At 39.4% G+C, this 22,763-nt stretch overlaps 1 protein-coding gene across 1 annotated transcript; it reads right to left on the reverse strand.

The window, feature by feature from the left end:
- Nucleotides 1-686: 686 nt before the first annotated feature.
- MFSD11 (major facilitator superfamily domain containing 11) lies at nt 687-22,666 on the reverse strand. The gene is given in 13 exon segments (XM_054083536.1): nt 687-5,267; nt 6,543-6,678; nt 7,638-7,812; nt 8,785-8,910; nt 10,915-10,980; nt 12,592-12,632; nt 13,461-13,600; nt 18,887-18,968; nt 19,376-19,483; nt 20,474-20,498; nt 20,501-20,528; nt 22,042-22,209; nt 22,425-22,666. Coding segments are annotated over 12 exon segments (1,191 nt in total). The 5' UTR covers nt 22,138-22,209; nt 22,425-22,666; the 3' UTR covers nt 687-5,099.
- Nucleotides 22,667-22,763: the final 97 nt, after the last annotated feature.

A 22,763-nucleotide genomic window follows, 5' to 3' on the forward strand; every position in this document is an offset into this window, starting at 1 on the left:
TAGCCACAGAGTTTGGCTGACAATGGGCCCCACATCTACATTTAATTTTAAATAAACAGGACCCAGATACTCCACAATTCTGATTAAATTCGTGGAGTCTTTCAGACATGCAATACCTGAGTTAGGAGAAAAGCACCTCAAGTTGTGGGGAAGGATACTGGGAGTGGAACTCACACCAAAAAAATAAGAGCATTAGACACATTCTCCTCTCAATAACAGCATCAGTTTTCTTAAGATGGGCTCTCAAAAAGGGCAGGGAAAAACAAACAGGCCAGGACTGCATCATCCTGATTTTCCTGAGCCATTTCAGTTGTCTATGCTTGGCCTAGAATTAAGTGGTTCAAGAGAGCTTTTTAGCACTAAACCAAACACTTCCATTTCCCTACGCAGGCTCTCAGAGGTGCACACAGCACTTTGAGCCCCATCAGTCAAGACAGCATCTCCCTTTTCGAAAGCCCCTGGCATGACAAGAACAATTCTGACAACCAGCATATTAACAAAAGCATTGTCTGTGATTCATTTTTATTTGCATGGCTGTGACCATGAAAAGAAGTAGAGCAGAGAGTCAGCAACACTCACTTGAAACACTCAGAATCAGCATTTTCATTAAGATAATCACTGTGGGAGCCTGTTCTTAATTATCACCAATTCTAACCCAAAGACACCTTTTATTAAAGTAAGAAAAAGTTTCAATCACTTTAATTAGACTTCTGCACAGTGTCAAAATGTAAACAAAAAAAGGATAGCTTGGAGGGAGACACGTCAACAGCTGAAATAAGATAGCAGAGGAAGTATGAAACATAGGAATGGAGTCAACGCCAGCAGCAGCCAAATGTCCAAACTCAATTAAACAGAGCATCCCACTCACACGCCCGCTGAGAATTACTCTGTTCCAGATTTGCTCTCCAGTGCATTTCAAGGATGTTTTCTCCACCCTCTCCTGCTTCTCTGCAGTGCTAACACAACCCCTGAAGTTAAACTTATCAAAGCCTCATGTGGATTCTACCCGTGAAAGCTGCAAGAGTCTCAACTTTGCTCCTGAACCAGTGTGGTTGTAGCAGCATCCTGTTAAGCACCTGGCTTTGACTTCATCTCTGTCTTTAAATCCTCTCATTTTTCAATATTACAGCCAGCACATTACGAGACCTACCAGCGAACAAGGAAAACATGGTGTTAACCACAGCTGCCATTCAGCAGGGCTAGAAGCCCTCCAAGGACGATAGCAGTGTGGATAAAGTCTTCAAAAACATATTTCACAAGAAAAACTTATGCTAATGATTCTACTATTCTGTCTTAACAAAGATTCTTGCACAATTTGAGTCAGAGCACTGTGTTTACTGGTATGACGTTGAACAAAGTTGTTCCTATTTATACCGAAAGGAAACAATCCTTGCCCCAGAAACCCATCTTTGAGGTTCTCTCCTCCCATCCACACCCACTGCTGGGCAACATCTGCAGCAGCAATTACTGGCACTTAGACAGGCTGGTGTCCATGGAACCACGTTTCCCACCTGAAGTAAACCCGTGGAGTTCAAAGTCAGCCAAAAGGAGCTTCCCCTGTCTGGTTCACTGACACAGACAGTCCTGTCTGGACTCCTGGTTTTCTACACTGAAATTATTTTCCCATAAATTTATACCAGCAAACCTCTCCAGGAAGTTCTTTCCAGCATAGTTTAAAATGGTCACAAAAGGTTATGATTTTTTTAATATCCCTTACGAGTTTAGCTATATCCGCAGAAATTTATATATTATTTACAAAGAACATTTTATAAATGGTTCTCTTTATCACAACTTGCTAACATAGATTGTACCCAATGGAATTAACACCAGACACAATTATGAACAAAGTCTGCAGCTGCAGAATCGATTCTGTTTCCATACATTCATATATCAAAATGAAAACCAACTGGCAAGATAAAAATACAGGTATGCTTCTGACACGCATTAAGGACTAATTTGTAGTGGGTTCTTCGGCACTCAGCTGTCAAGAATATCAGCTTTCATTTCCTCTTTAGCATTTGTTTGAAAAACTTGGGGATGTGATATGTCAAGATATTAAACCTTAGAAGCAATCTAAAAAGATATGAGAAAAAAGCCAAATGAAAGACTTCTTTTCAATAACCTCGAGCAACTTAATGTGTTTTTTGCATATAAAGATAAAATCCCTAACGTGAAACAAACCCATAATACCACAAATACAGCAAAAGCCTTTTTTTTTCCAAATCCTGCTTAACTGAACAGCAAGCTCCCAATTCAGATTAACCTCAAGTTTTTCCAAGGCCAAGGAGGTGAAGTGAACGGGGTTCAGTCTCAGGGATGGAAAATGCTGATAAAAAGATTAAGGTATCAAAACGTACGTGGATGTCGGCATTACTGTTCTTTATATTGCTATACCAAGAATTCTGACCAAACTAAAAATTGTGTATAGCTGGATGGATTTTTCACCTCCCCACAGATCAAAGAAATACCAGTAAGCGAAAAGCAATCATATGTCATCAGCTTGAATAACTGAGGACTGTCTCTTAAGATTGAATGTCAAAAGCAATACTTGTACAGTTAACAAAAAGATTGTCCATCCATGAGGCAGTTTAGATAATTTCATGAATGCTTGTAAAGCTTGTCACAGAACAATACTACTTCACTTTAATGACCCAATAAATAGCTCTGAACAACATTTTAGCATTATCTGATATTGAGTCAGAGCAAGCAGAACAGAAAAAAAAGAAAGTAAAGCAGATGATTCAGAGGTACTAAATATCCACAAGTCCTAGTTCATTAGTGTCCCTGAAAGCGGGTCTCAAAATGCTTTCTGAAGCTACGTAAACTTAGCAATTTTCTTCAATTTCTAATAAAATGTTGATAAAAGAGTTATATGGTAGATGAACCACATAGCTCATCATTAAAAGATATCAATTTAAAAAGCAACCTCACGAGAGCCATAACCTAGCTACAATTAAATGGCATCTCTTTAAAAGCATGTATAAGTTAGTCATCACCACAAGACCCGGAATCATTCCCCACCCCCATGTACTCTAAGACAAAATTGTTTCTTGTGAACTTCCAACTCTTCTCTCAATATGTACAGGAAAAGAAGAAATTCCCCATCTTAAGAAAAAGCTCTTTATCCCTTTTGATACTTGAGAGAAAACAAACGTGTAGCAACAAGAGAATTCTAATCACTGGCAGCATCCTATCATCTATACCTTTTAGAGTGCTCAGTATACAAAAATAGTATGCTTCAAATTATAGGATAAGAGAAGTGGAAAAGAGCAAGGCATTAGAGTGCCGCTAGTCACATCAATCATACGTATTGATTGAATACTGAATGAATGCTTTCGGTTTGTCTGACAAATTGGAATGGCTTCGGTACTCCTCGCTCAAATGTGTGTTCTGTCTCATTTTCTTTTACATCATTCATTAAATCTTCTGGGAATATACAAGGCTCTTTCCTGGCTGTCCTCATGTATTTCTTTGCTTGCCAAACATTCAGGCATGCCGTCTCATTCTCCCGTTAACACTTTACTGATCTCACAGCAAAAACCTGCAGTGAATTTAAAAATCCCTTTTTAGATGCCTGTATGATGATCCCTCGCTGCTGTTTTAGTGTGCACAAAGAGGCCTGTGCTTCCCAGGAGTTGTGTTACACACCCTGGGAGAGCAGGAGTGACAGCAGATGTCACAGGAGATGCCATACAACCTCACCAAGTTTAACCTTGGGTACACCTACGTAGTTATGACACGCAGGAGCTTCTGACACATACCAAGTCAGCTTTAACTCATCTTTAAAGACAAGACATTAACATTCTGACTGCACAGTAAAAAAAGGTTGATGAATGATACTTTTCCTAAATATAGCTACATGGAGTGTCTAAAACCAGCTTCTCTGCCTTCCATACCTGCTCTCTATTGCATCTTGTCTGCTGGACAAAAACATCACTGCAAGCACTACAGAATCATGTAGACATAAAACCAAAGTGAGATGCACCAAGGCGAGTTGCGTTTTACTGCCAATATTATAGATAACAGTTTTGGACTAAACCTTAGTTACTATGCTACTATCCTTGTTTTCGCATTTGGCAGAAAAAGATTACAGTACAATCTTCCCAAAATACGTAGAATGAAACAGTTTACATCAACTGTTCCCAGTATTTTTAGACTATGTAGTAGAATAAGCACTGGAAAATTATTCCTACAGTTCACATTGAGTCTATTTGTACTTTTAAAAGCTCTTAGGCATTGTTCCCCACACAGATTATGATGTAAATTCCTCAAGAAAACACAAAGAGAACTCTTTGGGACTCTGGAAGGGAAGCCGTGTCTGATGGTCTTTCACACAGCATTACCCTGAGAGAGTTTTAACAGCTATCCTGGTTTTGATTATCAATATTTTCCCTCTCTCAGGATCACATCCTTAAGATGCCCAAGGGTAACTTCTTCAAATTCTGGTAAAATCTTTTGTACCACACTACAACCTGATTTATTTTCTTCAAAGAAAAATATGCATCTGACAAAGTTCATTAATCTATTTCATGGGCTTAAACAAACCCCTGGGAAACAAGGAACTGGGTGATACAGAATAAGGCAGCAATTTCTCCCACAGGAATACTTCTACATGTCTAATTGTTGAAAAAAAGTCAATGACAAAATTGATTTCAGTTGTGCAGACACATTCTGTGATATATAAAACACCACTCATTCAATACAAGAATTCACGTGTCTGCAGAACCAGAGTATAGGAAAAATAATTTAAGGAGAAAAAAGAAACAGTAATTCTGTAGTGCACAGTAAAGTGAAATTAGGCAATTACATTATGAAAGGTACATCTCAGAACAGAACTGTTCAATACATAGATCTCTACATTTCCTTCCTTTTCTTACACCGGATTTTTAAGAACACGCATAGAGGGCTCCATTGATTAAAGAAAAAACCTTCAGATTTGGAATTTGTCTCCCATGTTTCACACTCGGAACGAGTGCTATTTCCTAGTAGCTTCCTCCATCTTAACCTCTAGAGCAACTCAATCTTTTCACCTTCTCGCATCACTTCACAACAAATGTGCCTGTGTTTTCCCTTCTGTTGGCCTAGGAACAGTATCCAGATCAAATGCTGCTGTAGTCCGAGCCACGGGCAGCAAGGGCCGCTGCTGCTTCCCACTCCACTGCGAAGAAGGTAATTGTTCCACAGAAGCCGACGACCACCATGATCAGGAGCTGCCACTGCAGAAGGAAGTAGTTGCTGTAGAAATAGGCAACTGCAGCACAGATGGACTGAGAGAAAAACAAAACGTAAAAAGATTATCAGTGGAGGTACCCAGGCTGTACTACTATACAAGGATTATCAATTGAGACATACACAGTTTAATATGCAACTCAGTCATACCCTTCTATAGAAAATAAAATCCTAAAACTTCATTATAGCTCAACATATGCCTTAATATGATATACAACAGATGTCGCTTTTACTTGTTATTTAAATAGCGTTCACTGCACAAACCGAATACAAAACTCCAAAGTCTTTATAGCATCACAAGCGCATTTCTCTGGTAGCTTAAAGCAGTTTGTCTAGAAACGTAACTGCCAAGGCTTTAAGACAAAATCTAGAAAACTATTTTCAGTTTTACAGCATCACAAACTGTTCTGTATCAAAATAGCTAGAGGCTTTGACAGGCAGTGTTGCGTACTTGCAATCTATCCTTTCTAAAAGTAAAATTTTCATTAGAGCTTGTATAAAGAATTTTTATATTCTATGCCTACCTCCAATTCTTACATGTCAGTGAGAACGATATAAAAATTAGGCCATGTATAAGGAAAAAGAAAGATGTTTTTGAAGCAGGCAGCTGTTATCTTTTAAACCTGACTTCTGCTCCCAGCACTTGCTCTGGGTGCGACCATGTATGAGCAGTCTCAACGCTTTCCACCATCCTATTTCTACTGGTACCTCTGCAACACCAGATCTTGACCTGGAACATTCAGTACCAAGTAAGACTAATGCCTGCGAGCAAAGTGATCTACTCAAAATACAGCAGTTGTGTTTCTATCATTCGAAGACTTTTCACTGAGTCTCCAGCTAGCCTAGCTGCGTTTATTTAGGCATTCTGACAACTCAAGGACAGAAACATTACTCAATCCCTTTTGCCTGCATACCCACCTGGTAACTCCCAGTGACATGGTACAACATCCAAACTCTTCAAATACTGTTCACATAAATTCTTTCCTTTTTCCCCCTCCATCAAAAGCTTCAGAAAATAAATTCAGTGAACGATTATTTAATTAAAATCCAAGTCTGGCTAACTGTACTTGCCTTTCAACTACAATTCCCAACTCTAACTTCCCTCAAAACTTGTAAGGAATAGCAATTTGATTATATTGTCACACCAAGGTACACAACCAAGCTACATCTACCTAAAAAAAAACTTCTCTCCTGTGAAAGATAAAGTCTGAAATCCTTTGCAGAAACAACAATTTCTCTCAGCTCATTAAAAACCAAGCGTAGTATTTCAATAACATTCAAACAGACTTTTGAAAGGCCACGTCATGTAATACCTGAACAAACTTAAAGATGGCAAAGGCAGGAGCGCTGTCTTCGGAGTAGAGGAATCCTAAAATACTAAGGAGCTGGGTGTTAAAGCAGCTGTCCCCCAGCCCCAAGAGAAAACTGCAGAGTATGGCCACTTCTTTGCTGAAGGAGAAAGCAAGTCAAAGTCAAAAGCCATTCGTTCAAACAGCTTAAACATCTACAAACTACCCTTGCAGAGTTATTTGGAAAGTGAGAATGGAAGAAAATTATCCAACTTTCAATTCCACTGGAAAAGAACTGTGAATACTTGGCTTGGCAAGGGGAATAGTTTCATCACATTTTCATTTTTTGACTGCTAATATTTCTGCTACTGTTACCTGCAGTCAAATCTGCACTGAATTAGAACCGCTAAAGAAACTCTTTGGTGCTTAAAGCCACAAAGCCCACAAGGCAGTAAATAAAAGCTGAGACACATGGTAAGTTCATTAAGAACTGCAGCAATTCTAGAGAAATTCCATTTCATTTTTCAGAAAAATACCCCAGTTAACTAAAGAATCGTCACCTGCACAGGCAAAAATGCTTATAATTGCAAGTTAGCAGCTGAACAAACTGACAACACTGTTTTCAAACAAATTGGCAAGAATACAGCCCACAAGAAGGTTGCAATGATGAGATAAGAAAGCTCCTTATATTCTTCCCCAAGGCTGAGTGGTATAAGAGGCAGGCATGGCATGGCTCCAATTAGATCAAGTGGATTTTAACCATGAGCTAGTTTCTTTGGAAACTAGCGCAACAGCACAAAGCTGGTGCTTCTCGCAGCAGTAAAACTGCGCCTGCTGCTTTAAATAAACCAAGTTCCTGACAGCACAACAGTTGCTGAGCTTACTGCTGTAATAGATGTCAGGAATGTCAATTCTCAAGTGAAAGAACTGCTATCAAGCATCCATCCTCATGCATTTTATTCTTATGCCACTGGTAGAATATCTACCTTTAATAATAACAGAATTCCTCAAAGCCTTTTGTATGGAGTTCGTCGCCACACAGAAAAGCAGCTTCAAGTCTTCTAAGAGAGGAACAAGCTGTTTATATGCATCTTGAGTTTATATATAAAGTTTACATACCTTGGAGTCATAAATGCAACGCGATCCGTTCCTTCCATTGGAGCAATAGGGGCATCATTTGGCATGTTGAAAAAAATTAAATAAAAGGCTATGAAATGGACAACGATGCCCAGCATCACAATGGGGTTCCTGCCAAAGCGGTTACTCTTGCCCAGTAAACCAAAGATTCCTCCACCTGCACAAGTGGAAAAGATTGGATAATCAGAAGTGAAGATGTAAAGAACAGAACCGACCTTAAAACACTGAAAACTCAGATTATAAAATTCCCCAGACTGAAAGATCAGCAGGCATGAAAACAGCCCCAAAGAGTTTGCCAGACCCGCCAGACCCGTTTGCCAGATGACATAACCTCTGGGTTGCAAGAGGTTGCAAAACATGGGCAGGAGATTGCTGATGAAGACATTTAACCTTTTGGCAAGTATTTTCCCAGCAGCCACTGTTTCCTCCAACAAGACGGAGTGAAAATGGATGGCCTTGTGCTTAGCTCTTAATTGCAAAACCACGAATCTCTTCACTAGCAACATGGATCCATAAAGACAGTGATCTGGGTTTTATTTTTAATTTAAACACTGTGTTACTTGAGTTTAAACAAAGTCATAATTTACTTAATGAATATTACCTGTATTCAATTTTATTCAAATATCAAATTTCATTTATTACAGGCTAGCTTTCTTAAAGAAAAATCTTTTTACATTTAAAAGTAATACTTTTAAAATACACGTAAAATAGTTATGATATCCCCTAACAAATAATAAAAATTAGACAGAATACTATTTAAAAACAGACTATCAAAATGCTGAAGATTCCCTAAGAACACTGTAGCCCCCTCGTTTCTCTCATTTTAATTCTTGTGTATTCCTTTGCACTGACCCAAAAAGAATGCAAAAATCTTAGGATTCCATCACAAGTATTTCACATCTGGGTCTGTACTCACTTTACAAGCTGTAATACACTCCGCAGTACAATAAAGAACAATGTTGACAATTTTATTTCTAATCTTTCATTTTTTGTTTAAAAAAAAAAACAGTGCTGGAAGCTTGAACTGGAAGCTTGAAAGACACGATTCAGTTAAACCCAAAACCCCCATTTTGAGGAACTACATCATCTTAATCCTTTTTTGTCAATAAGGTAGTAAATTTAGACTCACCTAAAATTTCTCCAACACCAATAAAAATACCGGAGAGACCAATAAGGCTTTTCTCTTCGCTACCAAACCTATTCACAGCACCAATACATGTTCCATATACTCCAGAAAAGAAAGTTAATTCCAAACCTGTCCAAGAAACCAAACAAAATTGATAAACTATTATGGAAGTTGTTAATAAATTCCTTATGTCTAAAGGCTATTTCTCCCCTGAAGTACCTTTCAAATACATATATTTAAACTACGTATGTGTAATAGAAGCAGTTAGGGAATCTTAAACTGTGTAATTATGGTAGTCTCCTACACCAGTTTACTAAAGTTATAATAAGAAAAGCCAATCACTAATTAGTGTCACAGGCATTTCAGTTCCGCTTCTCTTGACCCTACCTCTACATATAGTTTACATTTCTGCTTTCAAGAACTTTGGAATTTTACACACAAGTTCCACCCACCCCGGTTCTAAGACTCACCAAATGAAGACCTGCTTTTCTACCCGTAATGAACTAGAACTGAGAAAGAACAACCGCTATTTGTTTTAAACTCGTCTTCCTTCCTACTGTGAAGAAAGGTAACACAGCTGATTTCAACTCACCTGACTACAACTATCAGTGTATAAATACTAGTTCCTTAAGAGAAAGTGTATTTAAAGCAATGCAAAGTGTTATGTCTGAACAAAGAGAAATAGTGCAAAATATAGAACTGTTTCTAATTTACCTTCTTTGCCTTTTGCTACTGAAAAAATACGTTACGCTGTACCCCAGTCCACACGTAGCAAGCTACTGCACATGGTAACCTGGTCTAGTGGGATGTCCCTGCCCATGGCATGGGTTGGAATAGGATGATCTTTAAGGTCCCTTCCAACCCAAACTATTCTACAATTCTATGCACAGCCTCAAAAGGGGGTGAACTTTGAGCAGTGTTTATAATCCAACCACCAATTTTTGCAATAAAAAGCTTTTGTTGGCCTTACAGATGTCACTTTTTCCTGCATAAAGTGGCGCTATAGACTGAGAGCCACCAGATGGCACCAGCTATTTCTTACAAGCTGGACTGATCTTTTTCCCCTGCTACCTCTAAGGCCAAATTTCAGATTAATCAGGCGAAATCTGACCAACTCCCTTCCCCTGATATCTTCCTTCACATTCCCATTGCACTAAATACCTACAAGGAATTCAATTCAGTTAATTTGGATTAAGTGGAGATGCTGTGAAGTAACCTGCAACTTTAGATTGTGGCTGGTGGAAGCTGACTTCATAGCCAATATCACTATTTCTCCACCCGAAGCCGACTGCAGTCTTTGGGAGATGCTACAGAACTGTTCATAGCTTGTTTGCATCCAAGTCTCTCTTTTCACCTACAAGAGCTAGCAACAATTTTTCATAACAGTGACTTAGAGCCAAGGTTCTAAACAGGCATCTATTCTTCCTCGAACTTAATTTGATCATGAGCAGAACTACATCCAAAGCCAAATAAGTAGAAAGACACCCTCAAAAAATAAATCTGTTGGATCTGAAGGATCCCAATAACATTTTGAATACTTTATAGTATTTTTGTGGGGAAAAAAAACCCTTCAGTTTATGGCAAAAATAAATGTATTTGACAACTCATACCTTGGTCTAAAAGTACCAGACCAGGTTTAACTAAAGATCCTAATGAGAGCTCTTGCCACAGCAAGTACTAGTAACAAAAATAGTTGAAAATAGCTAATTTTTCCTCCAACAGAACCAAAACTAAAATGAAGACTGCTAGTAGACTCCCACACCTCAGAGGACACTGTGCATTCTACAAAAATAATTTTAATTCAAATGCAATTGAATTGCATTAAACAATCTACAACCTGGTAACCTGAATCACGAAAAACAGCTACACAAATTTTACCTGACCCTCAGTTTGGGTGACTCAGAACCACGCTGAACCAAGAACAGCTGCATCTATCAGAATCTACACCCGTCCTCCCAAGCAGAAACACTTCCCAAAACACAGAAACATCATAAGTGAGGAACTTGTTCAAAGTTAGTTGAAAAACTGAAGTAATGCTTGCAGAGTAATGGAACTGTGATCCTGCTCAGGGGTTAAAACTCCAAATAATGCCCTGGCACCAGTACACAATTACACACTCCGTTTGCTTCATACCCGTGTAGGCTGTTGTCACACTGAGAAGCAGAATTTCTTTGGTGAAGCTCAGCTTTATAGATTTCTCTGTAAAGACATAATAATGGAAATTAATATAATCGATAATGCTATTAAGACAGTCTACACTTCATTCTGGTCTTTGCAAAAACAGGTTAAAATTACACAAACTGACTTTTATCACAGTGAACATTGATTTGCCCTTTGAAAGAAACGCTGTTATCTGAAATCCTTTTCTGTAACAAATGCAAAGGGGAATTAAAGAGGGTACACAGTTTTCAATCAGCAGACAGCTTTCCACTCATTGTATTTTTGTTCTCTCAGATCACGGCAATTGCCTCTTAAAAAGATAAATAAACTCTCACTGTAGATCCCTGTGATCTCAAACCAAACAACAGTCACAGGCAGACAACATCAAACTTGAACGGGAACTGTGGATGCTCCAGGTCAAAATTGTTGGGTTTAACTGCCATCATTTGGTGACAAAATAACCCAACATGAAACTTTTCATTTATCTTGTTATGTTAGTCTCTTTTTGGTAAAAAGACTAAGCCCACAACCTTTTATGCAGTAGCTTTCCAAGGGGTGACCTGCTCTTTTTGATCTCATCTGGAATCCTCAACATAAGGAGGAGATGGAGCTGTGGGAAGGGGTCCAGAGGAGGCTACAGGGATGAGCAGAGGGCTGGAGCACCTTCCCTATGAGGACAGGCTAAGAGAGTTTGGCTTGTTCAGCCTGGAGAAGGCTCCGAGGAGACCCAATGGTGACCCTTCAGTACCTGAAAGGGGCTACAAGAAACCTGAGGAGGGACTGTTTACAAAGGCTTGTGGGAATAGGATGAGGGGGAATGGCTATAAACTGGAGAGAGGCAGATTTAGACTAGACATAAGTAAGAATTTCTTCACCATGAGAGTGCTGAGGCCCAGGCTGCCCAGAGAAGTTGTGGCTGCCCCATCCCTGGAGGTGTTCAAGGCCAGGCTGGATAGGCCTTGGGCAGCCTGACACAGTGGGAGGTGTTCCTGCCCATGGCAGGGTGTTGGGACTAGATGATCTTTAAGGTCCCTTCCAACCCTAATTACTCTACGATTCTATGATCTATAGAAGGAAGCAGCTGTAAAGTAGCTTTGATTTGAAACTCCATCAAGGAAGCACCCCTCCTGGACTATACCAGTATGCAGTTGAAGTGAAGTCTACTTCACTTTGGTTGCTTGCAGTCAAGCTTTGCTTGCATGGTTTCTTCACCCAGAAGAAGCACTTCTGAAGCACAGACAGTCAGCTCACACCAATCACACACCAACAGCCACTTGCCCACACATCGTTTGCATGGTTCCCAAGCTTTTCCAGATGCATGCCCTATTCTGACAAGGCTTAAAACCACAAATGCTCACACAAACAACTGAATTCCTATCAGGCTCAACACTCAGTCCTGTGTTCCTGCACAAGTCATCATCTCTGGTCTGAAAAGAATTGCCATCTGGCAGTTGTTTTTCCAAGCAGGCATCCCTGAAGGGCTGTATCTGTAGTGAAATAATTGAAATGCATACTTAAAACCTTATTTGTTCATAATTTTCTCTTCCCAAGTGATTTGTTCCAAGTGATCACATTATCATCAGAATCCTGAGAGCTGGAAAGGATATGTTAGTGGTTTTTGAAGCAACTCTTATGTGAAAGAGTACTTACTGAAGGCAGCCACTGCTCTGGTCATTTTTGCTTTTGCAGACCTGGATAAACAAATCACTTTGTCAAAATAGAAGAACCACCACCATATTGTATTGCTATGCTATAAAGCAGCTTCATTTTTTAAGTTTTCTGTACATTTCCTAGCCTAGCATCATGCACTGGAATATACTAATGTATTATTAAAAGCTTCTGAGAATCTAAACCACTAATTACAAAATTTATTTGCTTTCCAGGCTAGTGAATGCCATTGAAAAATTAACCTCACTAACAGTCTCTTCTGAGCACTTTGAGCTTTGAAAAAGCATTTTTACACCAGCATAATTACCAATATTTTTCAAAATTTTCATTTTTCTTAAAGCAAAATCGTTAAACCAATGCTTCAGGCAAAACTGTACTGAATCTGTGTAGCTATGCGTTTGGAATGTATTTATCAGTGCGTTGCATATCTATATTTAAGGAATATGTGAAAAACATGTCTCAGGACATAAAAGATAACCTATAAAGAGGAGGGAATTTCTGCTTATTCCAGCCTTTAAAACTAGGCTTATGAGGGCAAGACAGACTACAAAAAGGCAGATACACATTTAATAATAATTGGTGGAGAAGAGATAAATGGTATCTTTATTAAAGGAACTTGTTAACAGAAAAACTTAATGTGCAGTACTGCACTCTACCCTTGAGAATATGTTATGTAAAGAACATTAATTCTCACTTGTTAAGGTACAGGCACTTTTCTATTATATCTGTAAATTCTACAGGTTGTTCATAACATGTGTTTACAATTCAGAGGAGGAGCAAATACAATGTTCCGTGGAGAAGTAAAAGCACAAACAAGTATGTGACAATACGTTATTGCCATAAGCACTTACGAGCTGTCCCCCAGGATTTCATTAGTAGAATCTTCCTCCCCTGGAGCTTTTGTGTCCTCTTGTTTCCTAATCAGAAAGAAGAGAACTGTGCCCACGAGACTGATAACAGTCAGAGCAATGAAGACAGTTCTGCGATCGCTCTCTGCAGAAAAACAAACAAGAGTCATAACTAGATGTGGAAAAAGCAGTTCAAACTAATTCAACTACTGTCAAAGAATCAACAACAGACATACTACATAACAAAACAACATCCTCATGTTCTAACTTACCTCCCACGTGGAGCAAAAAGATATCCAGCTGCTGGCAAATTCCCTGTCTCAGTTTTATGATGCCAATAAAATATTGGCATATTAAAGAGTGTCACTCCCATTTTCTGCCATGCAAAGGCTATGACCAAGGAGGAGTCAATTAACAAAGGAAGTGCATGAACTATTAGCAGAAGAAAGTACATTTTCAAGACTTATATAATTCAGAACGGACAGACAAACTGCCCCAAAAGCCTTCAAATTAAAAAAAAAATAAAGCAGCTCTTTATCAGCATCGGAAATGTTAGTACCATAAACTCATAGGCTTGTAAACTATAAAGGCCTTAAACCCACCAAAATCTCATTAACGCAGTATGAAATGTGCAACTGGAGGAAAGTATTTGCTGCCCTTTGCACCTGCTCTGCTGCACTATCCAATTTGCATGGCATGGAAAAATCCACAATACAGAAGTCACTCCCATTACAACATTAAGCAGGGGGAAAAAGCCAAGAAACAGCTATACTTGTGTTTGAACTCGAGTACAATCCTGCAAGATATTTCCTACACCTGTATTACTTCCCTTTACCTTAAAAGGTAAACAAATTGCTCTACAGCAATTAACAACATGTGTGATTACAGATTAAAAGAATACAGTCTTCACTTAAAAATGCCTGTAATATTTTCATACAGGTAGCAAAAGCAAGGAGGAATTTTTAAACACTGTCAGATGTTCTGAAACCAACATTTCTTTTCATAAAGAGGAGTCTCAAGACATGTAAAGACTAAGGAGAAATGGGACAGCAGAACTCCCTCATAGTTAATTGCTCTCATTCTGTGGTTTTGAAAGAGCATGAACTCCAAATGCCCCAGATCTCAGTCCCACCAGATCCAAGTGTCTCCAATACTTACAGTAACATTAAGCCTTTGGGGTAAAGCTGAGGGAATGTGGGAGCTGACCTTTCAAAACTAACCTGTGCTGTGCTACCAAGCCCTTCTCTGTGGGAAACCTGAAAAGACAGCTCTAACAGAGACATGAAGTTGACTACTCATCTCAACAGGGCAGTATTTCTGAAGCCTGATAACTGTCATTTAAAAAATACATCTCCTTCCTGATTGACTACAGCAGAAGTGTCCTGGGGCTTCCAAAGGATAAAAGAATTGACCATTCTAATAGATATTTTATATTAACGCTATCATTAAAAAAAAAAAAAAAAAAAAAAACCTCAGTCACTACGGAACAGGGCAACATACCCTATTTATTTACAGAATGTTTGTTTTTCAGCAATATTCAAATTTTATAATTAAAAATCTTATTTTATTCTATTTTCACTATTGCCATTTTCTTAGCTGATACCCCCATCTTGCCTTGCTTATTTCAAGTAGAAATCTTTGCTTTAAAACCAATGAGCCCCACCCACTATCCACCTTCTTAAGAATACTATAGCTTATTCTTCTCTATTTTGCTCAGTTTAGCGCTAGTGTCAATCAAAAACCTCTACAGTATTATGACAATCCCATTTATGAAGTTACTCTTCATAACTACTCAAGGAAAGAAGACCCAGTTCTTCACACACTCCCCCACATCACTCCCAGTTTAATCAGCAAACCACCACCACTCTTACTCCAGCTGCACAGCTCAGCTCTGTTGCGCTACTCCTTTGTGCCTGCACAATATTAGTGCAGCCTTGAAAGGACTGGGATGGTTTGCCTTCTTTTCCTTTATTTTGTAGGTTAATCAGTCCTCCAGTTCTGATTTAAATAACAATCTACACCAAGAACTTACTTTGAAACAGGACAGTGTGCATATTATGCACATTGCAGAATATCTTTCCCTAAAATATGCGTATTTGGGCATAAGCGCATCTGCATAGCAAAAAATCAGCTGTTGTGGAAAATCTTATTCTAAACTAGCACTCTGAAGAATTTCATAGATGAAATACTAACAGAAGGGTACTTGAAGCGCACTGCATGCAGCAAAACACATTTCCTAATGCAAAGCCACAAGTACTATGGAATACTGAATCAAAAATATACTCTGAAAACAGTGTAACAATAAACTGGAAAAAAACCCCTGTGCTATTGTCTAAGTTTCTTGCCACTTTCCAGTTCATTATTTCATCTGTTTATTCATCCTACCACACTTCAAAGGATGGCCTTCCACAGAAACAAGCAATACCCACCTGATATGCGAGTTTTTCCTTGCCAAGCAAAGTATATATAAAGGTTTCCAAAAAACAAGCTGTAAACAAAAAGGACAAAGGTAAACAGCTAAGATTAGGCTGCAGCATCATGGTAATAATACTCTATCCAAAAAAATAGTACTGTGGCAATTGTGAAAGAAATAAGACACCAGTCGCTTTCCCATGAAAACTACTTACTCTACATAAAACTTCAAACACAGTAGAAGACTCTTCCCTCATAATACTGGCTGTTCATTTCCAGCGATCAAGGACACAAGGTGAGAGCAAAAGTGAGGAATCTGCATTGAATTGCCTCTCTCTAATTTTGGAGGGGTACAGGTTAGAAAAGCAAACATATTTACTGAGGATGGTTTTGTAACACTGACTTAGAAGAGTCGTATGTCTTGTCTGAAGTACTGCCCCAGCAATGCTAAACTGGCTGCTAACAGCTCAAGGGAGAGTCCTCCATTCCTACCTACAGTTTCCTGAAAGTACAGTAATTCTGAACGAATAGCAATTGAAAACAGACTTGGAGTCACAGTTTCTCACCAAGTCATCCCACTTTGCTTACCATAAAACACACAAATTAGCTGGGTTTGTGGAAATTGCTGTGTGCAAATAATATACGAATATGTTCATTCTGGTACTTGATCAGTTGAGGAACACAAGAAGTAGGCCACTGAGTCTAGTCTGCTGCTCTACTAGCTCAGTATTGTCCCTACAGCAGCACTAGCCACACCACCTATCGCAGGCTCACCAGCCAAGCACTTAGTGCAATTCATTCCCTAGTTATGTCTCAATATCCACAACTGCTCTATTAGGGGTTGTCAAAGGGATCTCTCTTTAGGAGCCATTTGTGTCCCTGCTGCAAATTAAAGTCAGATCCTTTTCTGATTTTGCTGACCACCATCCAACCCTATTGCGCTCCCACAGCAGCAAGCTCTAAAGTTTAACCTCCCATTGTGTAGAGAAGTACTTTATCCATTTTTAATTAATCCTCTTCTAGTTCCACCAAGTGGCTCGAGTTCTAGTACAGCATCATTTGGTGAGCAACAGTTCTTGCATGCAGCTCACCTGCTGCCTTCAAGTTTCAGTAACCTATCAGTATAATCCTCTACAGATGCTTTTTTTCCAGGAATGGTCCAGCCTTTCTGGTCTCTCTTCAAGCCAGCAGCTCTATCTTCTTGCACTTTTTTTTTGTTGTATTTCCCTATGCTCTATATACACTACGCTCTCCCAAAAGGCATAAACCTTATTGACACAAAATACTCCACAGCAGCAACGCAGCATCCACTACCTTTATTCTCACTACCTCCCTGATGCCAAGCCTTTTGTTAGACATTTTGGTTGACACAGCACTTCAAGCTTAATAACAGAGAGCTACTAACAACAAGATCTCTTTTCAGACTGCCCAGGTCCACTTGAGCATCTTTGCCTTTAAATTGTCAGAAAGCAGCAATGTCAGACTGCTCCTCAGGGAAGAGGAGGGGATAACATCCAGCAGAGAAGGGCGCCTCATCAGGTAGAGCGCAAGCCCCACAGTAGCTGAGCAAGGGAAGCAGGCAGATCCAGAGCTTGTAGAAAGGGTCAGCAGAGAGAGTCCAGACCATCATACAAGTTTGCGGTGACAAGGGCTGGTCTGAGGCAAAGTCAGGATCCATAGCCAAGCATTAGGCACAACTGCAGCACTGCTAGAAACCAGCTCTCATCCAATGCAACTCCCAGAGAGCTGAAAGCCTAGGCTGAGTTTAAATGGGGCTCCTGAGCTCATGGAAAGGGTTGGTGGAGGTCCCAGGTGAGGCTGGCTCAGGACCATCAGGCTTTTCAGTGCATAGAATCATAAATCACAGAATCATAGAATCATAGAATAGTTTGAGGTTGGAAGGGACTTAAAGATCATCTGTTCCAATCCCTGCCATGGGCAGGGACACCTCCCACTGGATCAGGCTGCCCAAGCCCCATCCAACCTGGCCCTGGAACACCTCCAGGGATGGGGCAGCCACAACTTCCCTGGGCAACCTGGGCCCCTGTCTCACCACTCTCATGGTGAAGAAATTCTTCTTAATGTCTAGTCTAAATCTTCCCCTCTCCAGTTTATATCCATTCCTCCTCATCCTGTCCCCACAAGCCTTTGTGAACAGCCTCTCCCCAGCTTTCCTGTAAGCCCCTTCACATACTGGAAGGTCGCTATAAGATCTCCTCAGAGCCTTCTCTTCTCCAGGCTGAACAACCCAACTCATCTACCTGTCCTTGTATGGCAGGTGTTCAGCCTCCGATAATCTTTGTAGCCTCCTCTGCACCCGTTCTAACAGTTCTGTATCCTTCCTGTGTTGAGGATTCCAGAACTGGACACAATACTCAGATGAGGTTCGCACAAGACAAGGAACAAGGGGCAGAATCACCTCCCTCACCCTGCTGGCCACACTGCTTTGGATGCAGCCCACATACGGTTGGCCTTCCGGGCTGTGAGCGGCATTTGCCGGCATTCTGGATCCTGACACAAATGATCACAGCCCTCCGTCATCAAGGGTGAATTCTGTGATTTATGTCAACGCTCCCATCAGAGAGAAGTATCTTTTGGCATGTTGAGAGCCGAAGTTTGCAATACGCGCCTTTCCTTCAATGTTCTAATAATGTCACAATAGCAGCAGAAATGTTGCTCCCAGCCTTCCTCTCCCACTCGCCGACTGCAAGGAACCAGTAGAATATTTCCGATGCAGTCTCCCACTTACTAATATTGTAAAAGTAGAATGTGTAAAAATGGTGTAAACAACCAAAAAAAAAAGAGAGATTAAAAAAAAAGTTCACCTGGATTGCAGAGTGCCCAGAATACTCCACTGTTCCTTCCAATGGTGTTTTCATTAGAGGTTTACAGTTAACAATTTCCCTGTGCCGTCCAGAGTACTGAAATACACAGAATATATTGCTCAGGAAATAAAAATACTTTAGAGCTATATTCAAATGTACCAAACAGTAGAAAGTGGTAAGAACAATGCTTACCAGGCAGCTGCAATGCCAATAAAAAACAGAAGCAGTGTAGAAAGCCCAGGTTGCTGGCTGGATAAAAACTGCGATGTATAGGCTAGAATAGAACAGATCAGTTTACTGAATATAGACTAAAGTGGACAATGCTCTTTAACAATCAGATAACTCATTTAGCTACTTTTAAATCAGCTACTCTCTCCTCAGTGACACTAAAAAGTAATTTAGGTCTTATAACTTTTTACTCCATTAAGCATGTATGATTCTTTTATATAACTATAATCTGAGACCACAATCGGAAGTCCACAGGCAGCAAAGTCTGGAAACACATTCTGTTTCCAGTAGGCTCAAGTACTCTGCAGCTATACATCTACTCATTGAGACAGTATCTCTGCAAGACACCTCCCTCAGCCAGCACAGCTTCATCTATGACAAGAAATTTAAGTGTGAAAAAATGAAGGAAAGACTTCGAAGGAAGCAGACAAAGAGTTCAAAATGAAAACTTACCTATAAAATACACCACTAACAACCATGGAGAGCTGAGGTCCTACTATGGCAACCACTGAGGTGACAGAAGACTTGAATGCAGAGAATACTCCATAAATAATGAACATGCTACCAAATAATACAAAGATGAATAAGTACTTAAAATAAAATATAGGGTAAGAGTGAAACAGATTTTAAGAATGTTCTGTCAATTTCAAAATATCACTTCCAATAACTGCATAACTTCCATGGTCAAATATTTCCTTCCTTTCCTCTGTTACCCTAAGTACTCTCTATGGGATACAGGAGTGTACGGTGTTTTCTGAGACTGCTGAGAGTCCAAACCTATTCAGGCAAGCACATCTTGTGATTTATAATATACATTTGCCAAACTGTGCCTTAGAAACAGGTATTGTATACTGTACCCCTGACTACACGAGCATGTTCCAGAGCCTCATTCATCTGTCAGTGAGGTTTTCATCTTCTGCCAAATACACCACAGAAATTCTACAGATATCTTTGTGCCAGTTTGTATTTTTAGTTAAATGAAGACAGTACACCCTTCACAGCAGGAACCACCAGGCTTCCTATATGACAGCTGAATTTGGGGTAACAAAAGGTATGCTTAGCTGAATCTGTCCTATGACAGTGCAATAAATACCGAAGTGGCTTCTTGTGGCTTTCCTTCTCCTCCTTCTGACTGCTCCTTTCACATTTACGCTGCAGTGCTTCCTGGAAGTTGATTCACACCACCTTCTTCTAAACAACACACAGAGCGCAAACAACCTAGGCCTTAGTTAGCAGTTTTGTTTATTTATAAACCTCCATATTCTTTATCTCCTAAGATAAATGCCGAGAAATGTGATGATACACCTAGGTTTTTTTCTCCCCACAAAGAAAACATGCAAAACAGATATGTAGTTCAACTAGACATTATTCAGAGTAGAACTCTAGGGAAGAACTATAGAGAAACCTATGGTTTAAAACTGCTTTAAGTATGTTAATTAAATCATGAAGTCAGCAGAATGCTACAATCTCTTGAGAGACTCTCTACCAGATGGGAATTATGACTAGGTTCACCCTGCAAGGAGCAAAGTAATAAGAGCTGTGCAAAGTTACCTTGTGTAGCCACTGCCATGAAATCTGTGTTGTTTAAATTGGTGATAACCGTTTGCTGTGAGGAGAAATCACACATTGTATATGTTAGCATACAGCTTATAGGGTGAGAATGCTTGCATCAGTTTGAAGTTGGTATCAAACACTAGAATTAATCATTAATGGACTATACAAAGAACTTAAAGTAATTTAAAGCATTAATTACACTTCACACGATCTCCACAATGAAGGCGAAGGAGACATTTGCAGGGAAGCATCTCTGTTTGAAGCAGCAAACTGGTACCTTAGGGTATAATTATGATTTCATCAGAGACCTTGAAAGTATTTCACAGAACTCTGGTCAGACTAAACACCTCTCTTAGGTACATATGTATGATTCTATTCATTTAAAAACAGGGAAAAAAGGAGAAGTTTCAAAACACTCTTAATGTGACCTATGAGCTTCAGATAAGAGTTTCCGTTCTTTTTTAGCTTCCCATTATTTCCCTGTTCCTTTTTTTATCCCTTGAATCAGCTTTAGTGATCATGAGACCACGTAATTAGTTGGACTGGCAGGCAGAGCTGATTGAAAGTCACTTGTACTAACTCTAGTGAGAATAAATTACATGACTGCACAATCACTGGGTCCAATTCAGAGAGGCACTGTGAATTCATTGCACGGCTTCTAAGATCCCTGAGCCCTACTCACGTAGGATATCTCATTGCACCACGACTTTCACAAGGACAATTCTAAGTAGCTATTTCTATAATGAGGAGAAGGACATTTATATGTCTGAACTCAGAAAAGATTCTTTTTACACACAAGAAAAGAGAAGCTGTAAGACCTTTGGGCTCAAGAGGTATGTTGAAATTTAACAGTCCTTCAGACATACAACTAATAGGGAAAGCGATGCTAACAGCTCAATAAGTTACAGGAGCTGCGCTAAGTATGTCAGCAGCATTCTAAATATTTAAGTAGTAAGACTTCAATCTATTTTTAATAGTAACATGGATTATGTTATGCCAAATTTTGCTTCAGCATGCAAAGGGATACATGCTACCAAAGCAGTAAATTACTTATTCTGATGGAAGGTAACTTGGCAGTTCTAGCAATTGTGAAAGTCTGACTCCTTGTCAGATGCTATCCTCATACTCCCCCTCAACGTCTCCCTTGTAGAACAGAGAAGAAAGATTAGGAAAAACAATCTAGGAAAAACTAGGGGCATGGCTAATAATAGCAATTGAGCAAATATTTTGAAAAGAACTACACAGAATAATCAGAAATAAGGAAATTGCAATGTAATTCAATTGTTAATACTGCAAGTGTCAAACAGACACTATTTTAAATTTCTAATATTTGATAGGATTTGATAATTTTCTGCTTTCTAAGCAATCAGTTACATATATACCTATGCTACCTTAAAGATACAAACTGATTCATTACCCAGTTAAACAACTCAATCGAGTTAACACAAACCAAAAGGAGAGAGACAAAATATTGAGGTGTCTTGCACAATAAAAAATCCCAAGTAAAGCAACTCTTACATGAGAGTACACAAAAGACAAAAAAGGATGAATAACTTCACACCTACCGCAATGTTTCCGCATGTTTGGAAAGCAGTGAAGATAAACATAAACGAGACTCCCAAAATAATTATGTTGAAAAGTTTTTTTGATTCAGGAGACATTTTTTGTTTTGTTTTCTTGCCAAGTCCTCAGCTTCGGGCTGGAAAAGCTCTATTTTCTTTTAAAAGCTTCTTCTGTTAAAAACAAACAAGTAAAAGAATAAAACAAAACAATAAAGCTTCAAAAGTAATGATTACTGAGAGCTACTTATTAGCTGCAAGGACATAACCAACAACTCAGCAAGAAATCTGGTAATGCACTTAAATGATGTACAGGAAAATCAGTAACTAGGGAAAAAAAACAAAGCTAAAGGTCTGGTACCAAAGGTGAAGACCAAGATTCTCTCTACCTTCTCCCATGAAGTTAGCAGGGCAGGCTGCAGCGTGTTACTTCTGTCATGACATCTCTTTCCCCCAAAGGAAGCAGTTTTCCAGACACTGAGCTAGTTTCTTGCCATTGTTCTAAATGAGAATTGCGGTGCAAAGCCTTTAAATCACCTGACGAAGGAACGATGAGACATCGGTACACACCAGTGATTTCCATGCATGTTGGACAGGAAATAGAGAACATTTCACCATCGGGATCAGCTGATCTGCCCGGGCAGCCCTTGTGCACCATGGGAAATGCAGTTCTGACTCTTTTTTTCCTTAAAAGGGTGAAAATAAAATCCTTAAAATAAAAATATTTA

This window comes from Cuculus canorus, chromosome 18 (assembly GCF_017976375.1).
Source record: "Cuculus canorus isolate bCucCan1 chromosome 18, bCucCan1.pri, whole genome shotgun sequence".
Taxonomy (NCBI): Eukaryota; Metazoa; Chordata; class Aves; order Cuculiformes; family Cuculidae; genus Cuculus; species Cuculus canorus.